Here is an 11,099-nt window from a genome sequence, read left to right as displayed (position 1 = left end):
ACACACACACACACACACACACACACACACACACACACACACAGCTCATCAGACTCAATTCCTTAGGAGAGCTTAGCGTCTGTTCAGCGATGCTAATATTCCTCTGACATACAGACCATTGGGAAGCTACAGAGATCCAAAAACTGATATGGGAGTGTGAGGGGGAGGGTGGTTGGCACATGTGTTTGTATGCATGTCAGAAGAGGTTGGTCCATAGAAGCAGAGGAGGTTGCTCCTCTAATTTTGAGAGGCAAAAGGAAGACCAAAATATAAAAAGTTGTAATTGGTTGAAATAAATAAACCATTACCAAATGTCAGAGTTATTTATAATATATTTAAAAAGAAAATATTCTTTGAAAAAAAAAATCCATGATTGATAGATGGATACATAGATTAGCATATTAGAAAATAAATTATAACGTTTGAAAAACAAAAAAATTATATTCTATTTAGGTATTTTTAACAAAGTCGAAATTTCCTTTATTCAGATTTATGTTTTCCTGTTTTATCATGCAGTTAGCCAGCTGCTTGTGTTAGCCAACGCAACACTTAGCTTGTTGTAGCAGCCCTGAAGGACTTTAAGCTAACGGCAAGAATGGATTTCGACTGCGAAGTATGGCAGCACTGGGATGCCGCCAGAGAAGGGAGAGTGTGTTTGTGTGTGTGTGTTTGAGTGTGTAAGCGTGCATGTGCAGGACAGACACGTGTGCATAGACATCCTCATTCACTGGCTGTTAGCAGCCTGGGAATAAAAAGTTTAACAAGAAGGAGAATGCTGGAAAAACATACATCTTTCACTGGTAACCTATCGACACAAACAAAATTCCATTCACTTACACTGTATTAGTGTGGAGGTAGAAATCTCAGGGCTAGATACCTCAAAACAATGGAAAATCAAACCATAACCATCTGCATGGCCAGATACACAGTAGATGTTCATGACAAAAATATGTTTTATTAATTTAAATTTAGGTTAACCAACCTTTTAAGATGAGTGTATTGTCTAATAACTTTAATTTGTCTTTTATGAAAAGTTTTTAATTTTACATAATTGTAAAAAGTAGAATTACGCAGAACTTAAGACAGATGATTTGAGTTGTATCGCTTACCTTAAAAAAGGTGAATCGCTATCTTGTGAAGATTCATGGTCTCCAATCTGTTGTTCAGTCGACCAGTTATCACGATTAACAGTCCTTATAGGTTGTCCATAATAGTAATCCACCGTATTCTGTAAGTATTTATCCCTCTTTGGCTCAAGTGTTTGTAAATCTGTTTGTTGAAATGAAGAACCTTCAATCAGCTGCTCAGTGAAACTTAGCAGATCAGAAGATCCTAACTGTTGCCTTTCTTCCCTCTCACTTTGTACTTCTGAAGCCAATTTTGGCCGGGACGTTCCCTCTTCCTGCTCTTCCTCATCATTCTCCTCTTCCATCAAATCTCCAGAAAATGGTAATCCAAGTCCTCTGTCAGCAGAAATACCCGATTCACTTAATGGGGTGCCAATAAAGGAACTAGTGTGGGAGACTGAGCTGTTGGTAAGTACAGGTGATTGTGATTCAGATGTTTGCGGCACGTTCTGTCTTGCTAACTGACCCCCCCAGACTTGAAAGTCGCTCAAAGAAGTAGGGCATGGTGGAGGTGCGGAGGGTGACTGCCCACCCTCATCTGAATCTTCCATTGAGATCTGTGAATGGACATAAACTTCCTCTCTAGTTTTCAGGAAGTGATCTGACGGATATCTTAAGGATGGAGACACACTTCTGGCCACAGTGATTGATTTATCATCATAGTTTCCTTCTTCTACCTGTGTTTGACTGCAACCTGTTGGTCTTGAATCTGACTGATGAAAAGATTCAGAGTCATTTTTTGATTGGCTGGGACTGATCAATTCTGGCACAATGTGATGCTTGATGTCATTATCAAGAACTGCTTGGAAATGAGTGCATGAGACAGCTTGACTTTGCTCTGTAACTTTGCCAAGTGTACTGTCAGAACATCTGATGATTTGGTTTTGCTTACTTTGTTCTGTGTTCCCCATACGCTCTTTTTTTTCAGCTTGGGCCTGGCTTTGCAGTACTGTGGCAGCATAGGAAAGCATGCTAAAAGTCTCCATGGACTTTCTTGTACCTTTTGATTGCCTGTCAGCCTGTTTAGGCCTATTGTGCCACTCTCTCTCAGCTTCTTTTACTGTGCCAGACACAATGATGTAATCCATTTCTAGGCCTGATGATGAATCTCCATCAGAATTGGATCTGAGTTCGTCTCGACTACCTGGATGAAGGCTGTCGGGGCTATACTTCAGTGTGTCTCTATCCCCCCCGGAGCTGGAGCTGAGAGACATGATTTCTGATGTTTTACCCACCACATTTCCAGTTCTCTCATTGTCAGGACCACTTTGGCTTTCAGGGGCAGGCCCATCTTCACTTTGGTCCGTTGTGAACGACAGAACAGGATCGCCCCACTCAACAAGGCTTGGGGATAAAGATTGGTCAGCCTGAATTTGAGCCTCAGCAGCTTTTCCTAGACTTGAATGATGATTGGCTGAAGTGGTCTGAGTTACAGTGGAGCAGTCCACCAGAACAAATGGTGAATGATCACTGGGTTGCTCTATCCAATCAGCTTCCTCTGATCTTTCTCCACCTTTGTTGTTGTAATTACTCTCAATTGAACTTACCCCACTACTGATCATGTGATCATTAGTTCCCTCAAATAGGAACACCTGGTTGGTTGGCTGTTCTTTGTCCTCTCTGTATTCAGTCTTTCCCAGAGGATCAGCCTTCTGGTATTGATTGTGACTCTCATCTATCTGAATAGGTTTTGTCACAGCAACAAAAGGGCTAGACTGCTCCTCTAGCTGTATCATGTCTGCTACAGGACTAGCATAGGTCTCAAGGGAAGATGTCAGGCTCCAAGTGCCAGCTCCTACATTGTCATATTCTGAAGTGGAGGCGACCATGCCAGGGACAGGTAGGTCCCACATTTCAGTGCCTTGGTAGGGGGAGGTCTCATCTTCTGAATGTTCAGATGCTAAGTTCTGCAAGACAGACTGTTGGCTCTGAAAACTCTGGATGTCATCGTCACCCGTTTCTTCGCCATGTGTTCTACCCTCTGCCGCCTCTATAACTATTTTTACATTGTGTTCATAACCTCTCCACCCTGCTTCTTCAGGTGTCTGCTTAAGTACTTTATTTATACCTCTCTCCTTCTCTATAGCCTCTTCTTCCTCTACCTGTTTGCTTGGATGTGTCTCAGGAGAATCATTGGCATCCAATGATCCCATTTGACTGAGGTCCTTTCCATTTTCAGGTCCTTCAGGGCTTGTTATTGTGGAAGAGCTGTCTTCCTGTATGGTGGTGTTCCACATCACCATTCCACCATCAGATAATTCTTGTGGACTTTCCACAGATGCACCAGCCTCAACATTGGGGTTCACTCCACAGAAAGAACCTGAGTTTCCAGACAAGTTGTCAGGGGTTGTGAGAGGTGATAGACTGTCATCTCGGATTGTCATATTCCACATATCTAGTGATTCAGGGTAAGACGTGGTGGTTCCGCTATCTGATTTGAGAAATCCCCTCTGAGCTGAATATGTCCAAAAATCTAGGAGCTCCATTTGTCCGTCTCCTTTTTTCCCTTGTACTCCTTCGTCCTCTTCTTTCGATGTGTCTGGCGTTAAAGTGTTTAGGATTGCTTTCTTTCTCAACAATGAGGTTGTTTTTTCTTTCACTCCCATGATGCCAGCCCTGCATTTTCCAGTTACTTCCTCCTCTGGTGGTGTCAATTGCAGATAAGTTAAAGTAGCGGGGTTCCATGGATCCTTACATACTGAATCTGGGTTCCAGGTGTCTTCTGATTTTGTTTGCTCAATGATCAGACTAAGCTGGGGCTCAAGGCTCTTTCCCCTCTGGTGGGCATTCTCTGACTTTAAGAGCTCTTCCCTGCTTTCTTGTTCTATCACATCATACAATGACTCTTTCCCTCTAACTTCCTCCACAATATTCTGCGGGCTCTCAGATTCCTTGGTCCTATTCCAGGCATTATTATCACTTGAAGACAATGCTCCTTGTGTGTCAAAGCCAAGTTCATCCCACGTCTCTGACAACGATGATGACACACTGTCCTTGTGCTGCAGGCCATTGATCCTTTCAACCACATCTTCTGGAAAGAACCTGACCCCGCAACTGCTGGGTGGGCGGCTACCTACCACACTGTTGACTGGGGTTGGAGGAACCACCGTTTCAGTCATGTCATTCCCATGGTTTTGATCATGGTGGTCAATTGAAGAATTTCTGCTGTCAAGCCTGCCCAGTGAATTGGGAGTAGAGAAATCTAGCAAGCTTAGCTCTTCAAGTTCTGATAAGCTAGAGCTTCCTGCTCTTCTTTCTTCTTCACCTCCTCCTACTCCAGAATTGACCGATTCCTCTCTTGTTGGCATCGAGTGATCACTGCTATGTAGGGGGTCAAAACTAAAAAGGTCAAAGTTTTCACTCTTATTTCTACCAGAGCGGTTCTTCCTCCTCTCCGGTGGAAAAGGAGGGGAGAGGGATGACAATCCCAGAGGAGAGGGGTTTCTTAGGAAGGGTCCTACTGGCCCTGCTGCTGCCCCTCCTCCTGCTATAACTTCACCAACTGGACTGTCATCACTGAGAAACACTGAACTCTCCTTGGAAGAGCGGCTGCTGCGGATGGTGGTCATACCACTATCAGGGCTCACAAGCTCCCCACAAGTACCAACTCCTGCACCACCTGTGTCTTCTTCACCATCTGCCATCACCCTATATACAGAGATAAAAACCCAGAGATAAAAACCCACTGTCACTGTATTGTATCAATTTTTGCCTAAAGTCCATGAACAGGCCTAAATAATATTAAATCTCAGTTTTCATGTTTTGATGACTTTCACTGGTACGGTTGAAACCAAATTAAAGGGATGTATTTAATTACCTTGCTATGGGCACCGCATCTCCACGGCCTCCCTCAGCTCTCTCTATGTCGGAGCAATCCATGTCATTGATACCAGATGATCCCTGGGAGAACTCCACGCTGCCTGCCACTCCCTCTGTGGAAGAGGTCCTACTGCTGGGGTGGCAGGTTAATACAGAGCTCCGCCGGTCAACAAAGTCCTTGAGGATGCGCTGTATTTCTTCTATCAGCAGAGGTGGAGTACCAAACGTTAAGCAGGTGTTTATAGGAATGTGGTAGACCTGGATATTTTCCCTGGCTTCCAGTTCACCAGAAAAAGACCAGCTGGAAGACTCTTCCAACTCACAGCAGATCTGCAATGAAAGTCACCGTGTTTTTACTTTTAAAAGCAATAGTTTGATAATTTGGTAAATGTGCTTATTTGCTTTCTGGTCGATGCCACTCTAATGTCTATCCAGTATATGATCTTCTCATGCAACTCTCATCAAGAAAGCAAATAAGCGCATTTCAATAATGTGTTAAACTATTTTATTTTATTGATTTTCTGGAAAGTAAGACTGACAGATTGGAAGGACTTATTATACAATATGTCAAGTTGCTGTCCTCTACAATCTAGAAAAGGTAAAATCATATCTAGGGATTCAAGAAAATTGACAAATGAATAAGAGACATCACAATGTCTATTTCCAGTCCCTAGAATTATTCATACAGTTGTGTTTATCAAAAAGACACTTGTGTTTCACACTTGACATGCTATAGCTGTATTTATGGTCTTACATTATATTTACCTGGTTTAGGAGATCTGTGTTGCTTGAGTAGACAGCCACCTGCTGGCGGGGATGATGAACTGTGTCATTGATGGACAGCAGAACCACCAGACCATCATAGCCATGGCGATGGCTGAATGATTTCAGCTCATCCACATAACCATGCCAGTCCTGAGAGAGAGTTGTAAAAAAAGGCAAATAAGCAGAGAGACAGAAACAAAAAGACAAAAAGGGGGAAGTAATCAAGATCTAAAATGTGTAATGCAAACTACTGATGCAACTTTATGAAAATCTGATGAATCTGAATTAATCAAATCTGATTAATCCACATTTTGGTTACAGTTGTATAGAAAACTGTGTTAGACCCTTGCCTTTATTGCACATATGATTTCATTTTTTTGTAAAAAAGAAGCGGTTTCAAGTCAGCTTTCATCTGTAGCAATGAGAGACGAAGCTGTCAAGACGCACAGAGGGGCAGAGAGACACTTTGTGATTTATTGTTTGGAAATTAACTGTTTGCTCTTAAAACAGCCACCATGCACAGATTATGGTAATTCAATGCCACACACAATGATTGATGGATGAAAAGTTGCATTAATTAATTGTTTTGCTTGTCAAGGCAACTTGCTTTTCTTTCTTTCTGAAATGATTAACAACAATGTTATGGCAACCATAATTTGCAACCCAGTGTTACACATAAAGTGATACTTTTGAAAACATATTTACTTGATTAATCTAGATTTGCAGTGCAACTGTTTGCTTTGTGAAGTTGTCAAAATTGTTGTTGTGCTTATTTAAGTAGGACTTTTAAACAAAAGAGATATTGTCGTTTTAGTAAAGCTAATAGAGGAGTTTGACTTGAATATGTGTGTCTGGTTTTCTTGAAAACATACTTTTGTTCATGTTGCCTGACTTGTCCAAATAGCATTTGATTCTGTCTGACTTTGAAAGTTTGCATTTGTTTTCTGTGTGCTGTGTCTTACAGTGTGTGTGGTCCTTCTCTCTGCTTGAGCCTGTGTGTGAGTGTGTGTGTGTGTGTGTGTGTGTGTGTGTGTGTGTGTGTGTGTGTGAGTGTGTGTGTGTGTGTGTGACTGTGAGTGTATTAGTATGGGTCCACTGAAAGTGATGGATGAGCGCTGCAGGCACTGTATCTGCCCAGGCTGTGTCAATATTAACCTGTGAGGATGAGGGGGCTACAATACTCCTCCCTCTGTTCCTCCCTCCATCCCTTCATCCTTCTCTCTCTTCACAATATGGCTGCTGTCAGACTCAGGCCCATCAATCCTAACACACACACACACAACTGTCACTTCACTGACACTGCAATTTTTCAAACACTGATATCCTGATGAGTGCAATGAAGCCTCCCAAGATTCGTTAAAACACACATATTCACTCACATAAGTACAAATACACTCGTAAATGCACATGTAACCCTGACACATGCAGATACACGCATACATTCGCCTGCAGTCGTCTCAGTGTATGAACAAACATGTACCAGTATGTACACATACGAGCTCTGGAAAAGCAATAAAGTCTTCATGATTTACAGTACAATATCAAAGAAATGCTCAAATGATGCTGATACTCTAAAGCTACTACCCAACTGCGTGCATGTGCACACAAAACTGCACACACACACACACACACACACACACACACACACACACACACACACACACACACACACACACACACACACACACTCACTCACTCACACAGGCAGGGAAATATAGTCAGAAAACGAGCAGAGTGCAAATCTCCGAGATAACACGCAGGGCGACAGTCTGTCTGCCATTTGGCTCTTGACTGAGTAAATTACTACTCATATTGCCTGCCCCTCCTCTTTCTCCCTCTTTCTGCCACCCCCAGATACACAGATTGCCTTTTCTTATAAATTACCAACATGATAGCAATAAAAATCCACTTGCTAACTGTCTCCAAGAACCTTAGGATCCGGACAAAGAAACCTGTTTCTCATTTGTTGAGCTGAGATATCACAAACGTTCCTGTTAAACTCTTCACTGTATTTACTTTTTATTGACTTTCATTTGTATTTATTGTAAGAGCAGAGACTCACTGGCAACAGTTCTGCTCCTGCAAATATTTAAAATATTAACAATTTAATGCTTTTAAATCAGAGAATAGCACGCTGTTAATAACAACCAGGCAGTTTCGTCATTATGATAGCTACAGATGAGCTACAGCTGTAATTTGATGTTTGTATAAGATACACTTTGGAACAAAAGCAATTTATAGAAGAAGCTATAGAAGTGTTCATAGTTTTCAACATAAATGACAGTAAATGGAAAAAGCAACAAAAAGAAAATGAAATATTAAAATGATAACAAAGAAAAAGGTGCAACACAGCACAAATATAGTAATACAAGTATGGAGAAAATAACACTTTAGCAGCATATTAAGGTTTTAAATCCATTTTTTCACCCACGATGGAAGTAAAAATAATCTCTATACTGCTTGTGATGGCGATCCGTTTATCTCACCTTTCCCTCCCTCACCTGTGTCCCTTTCACACTTTTGCCTCTTCATCTCTTGCACTCACACACTTTGCAGCTTCATCTTTCTCTCACACTAGGCCCCAGTCCACACAGACACACACTCACACACACACACACACACACACACGCGCACACACACACACACACACACACACACACACTCCCTCCCTCTCTTTCTCTCTCTCTCTCTCTCTCTCTCTTTGGTTGTCTTTGCTCCACAGGTAGCAAGTCTTTAGCGGCTGCTTGCAGTTCTCCCAACCTGCCATCATTATGCACAATAGCCTTAGGTACAAAACTCAGGCCTCATAACTCACGCCCCGCGTGCGTAAATTCCCGTGCAAACACAGTCAAAGCAAAAACACATTTCCTGCTGTCGCCAACATCTTCGGCAAAGAATTAATCAAGCGTTCATCCATTTAGGCTCTTTGCATACCCTTTCCGTCAGAACACAGAACGCTAAGAGAGTTGCGAGTTCTTCTCAGGCGATCGTTTCGCCACCCTGATGAATCCATCAAGCAAGGTTTGATTTATACATCTGTCTGTGATCACAGCGGTACAGCTACAGCAAATGGGGTGGCAAGGAGCGAGCTGACACCACCCTGCTCAAATACACACATGCAAATGCACGCACACATGTGCAACATATACCACTTGCCACACACACATGCACAGCCAAACTCACACATGCATGTGCTCACAAACCAAAAGTCACGCGCTCTCGCTCACACTCATGCGCACACACAAGAGTATTATGAAGTTTTTGGAGAGACAGAGGGAAAAGGGGAGGGGGTAAAAGTTTGCAGAGAAAGAAATGTCTTTCTGTCTGTCTTTCTCATATGGGCCTTCTCCGCATGCTTCATTCACTCAGCTCTAAGTGCAGGGATTTGGGGGCCAAGATGCGAGCACTGAGTCTATAAATGTTTTGTTTTGTTTATTTGTTTGCCCTCAAAGCCCAAGGAAGCCACAGGGGGAGAATGAAAAAGATGGAAGAAAAAGAATGAGAGTTTCAGAAGAGATGATGACTGTCTTGTGCGCCAGCTTTCCAAACTTGGGAAAATAAGTAGACTATATGAAACAATTCCTATTATATTGTGTGTTACAGTCAAACAAATTTACAGCAAAATATTTTCACACTGCAGATGGAAATTATGTTTTCTTTGTGTACATTATTCTGAATGTATCCCCATATAAAGCGCTACAATGCAAAGACTCTAAACAAACTTAGGAAATGTGCATTTGCCCTTTAATGTCCTGATGGCATGAGCAAATCTCAGGCTACTATTATTAGGATGTTTATGCAAGTAGCTTTCAAATCGGAAGACTCTGAAGTGGCTTCAGTATTATGTACTTAATGGATATTCTCACCAAGAAAATCACTGAGGAGCAAGAAAGAAAGAACCAGGAAGTCATAGAGGAATAGAAAGAGAGTGATGGAGGGGTGGGGCACCCTGACTTCCTGGTCTTCAATCTTAGTCCCTGGGAGGCCCACCCTGCACCTGCTGTCTCCTAGTGTCTCTCATCAGAAAGGCATTTACCGAGTGCCGTGGCTGCGGGCCCCTTCATTAGCAAGCATAATTATTTGTGCAAGTGGCGTAGGGCAAAACTGGCCCCGCATAAACAAACAGAAGGGCCGGAGGACTGTGAACAAACAACACATTAGAGACGATCAACGTTGCCAAAATGAAATCTAAAGCGCACCTCAGAAAGAATAAAACAAACAAATCTAGAAGTAAAAACATTATAGCAAGGAAAATGGAAAAATAATCATCAACATCCAAAATAATGTTGTTGTATGCAGATGCATATCCCACAACCAGACTCACACTCACACAGAACAAAAGATGATTGATTTTGTTTACCACACAGAGAAAAGAAACAACATTAAAATTATTCGGATACCCTGATGGAACAATGGATCGTATTTTCATATCACAGTTCAAGCTCAAACCAAGACGCAAACTTTTATTACTCTCCCACGACTCCCCTCTCTAAAGTCTCAATAGTGGAAATAGCTTTCAAAAGACAGAAAACAAAGAACTCTAAAACATATTGTAATACTTAGATGTCCATGTTAACACATGCTAAAAGCACATTATTCACATATTCATGACTGTGTGTGTGTGTGTGTGTGTGTGTGTGTGTGTGTGTGTGTGTGTGTGTGTTTGGCTGTGGGCTCCTGTCCTTCTCACAGTTCATCAACTCCACAGCACGACAACTCTTTATCCAACCAATGTTTCATCTCCCAGTGCTAATTACTGAGCCATGAAAACATACACAAACACACACTCACTGGCATGAATATGTGAATAATGTGTTTATTAATTTGAGCTTCATGTAAGTGTTACACAAAACATTTCATACAAGCAAGTAAAGCTTCCAACTTCTCAGTTACCGTGGACCAATTTAGGTACTAGCTGGCATGTATGTCACATGTACAGGTGATGCTGCACAATGACTGTGTGCCCTTTAGCAAGGCTCTTGATCCCTATTGGCTCCTGTGGAGTCTCTTCTGTGGGCTTACACAATCCTGCTACCAGCCTGTAGCGCGCTCTGTACAAATTGGTGATTTTTAAAAAAAACGTTCAAGTTGGCTTGACCACATGAAAGTAAATACCACACTTGTGGGCTGAATATTTTGTCTTTTCTGCAGTGAGATACAGGGAAACGACAGCAAATATAGAAAATGTTATGATACATAACATGTATCATAAGATGTCTGCCATAACATAAAAAACTACCACACAAAAATACATGTAAACTATAAATAATAACAAAAAAATAGTATTAAGGATAATTTAAAATAGAGAATTTTTTTTATGACTTTTATTTTTTGTGTTTTAGTTTTGTAAAAAAACTTTAAAATCCTTGCCCAAAGAAATCCATGCAA

The 11,099-nt window shown here is 41.7% G+C and overlaps 1 protein-coding gene across 8 annotated transcripts in view; it reads right to left on the bottom strand.

The window, feature by feature from the left end:
- LOC137866968 (serine-rich adhesin for platelets-like) overlaps positions 1–11,099 on the bottom strand; it is a 39,930-nt gene that overhangs the window by 13,760 nt on the left and 15,071 nt on the right. For all 8 annotated transcript variants that reach the window (XM_068703288.1, XM_068703293.1, XM_068703294.1 and 5 more), the window contains exons 7-9: positions 5,712–5,861; positions 4,945–5,276; positions 1,110–4,775 (exon numbers count right to left, since the gene is read on the bottom strand). In XM_068703288.1, coding sequence (XP_068559389.1) covers positions 1,110–4,775; positions 4,945–5,276; positions 5,712–5,861 — 4,148 coding nt within the window. The remainder of the gene's footprint in view (positions 1–1,109; positions 4,776–4,944; positions 5,277–5,711; positions 5,862–11,099) is intronic.

Source organism: Cebidichthys violaceus, unplaced genomic scaffold, assembly GCF_023349555.1.
Source record: "Cebidichthys violaceus isolate CVI_PGR_0920_01 unplaced genomic scaffold, fCebVio1.0.p SCAF_9, whole genome shotgun sequence".
Lineage (NCBI taxonomy): Eukaryota > Metazoa > Chordata > Actinopteri > Perciformes > Stichaeidae > Cebidichthys > Cebidichthys violaceus.
The sequence above is the reverse complement of the archived record's forward strand: the minus strand, read 5'-3'. Positions and strand labels throughout refer to the sequence as shown.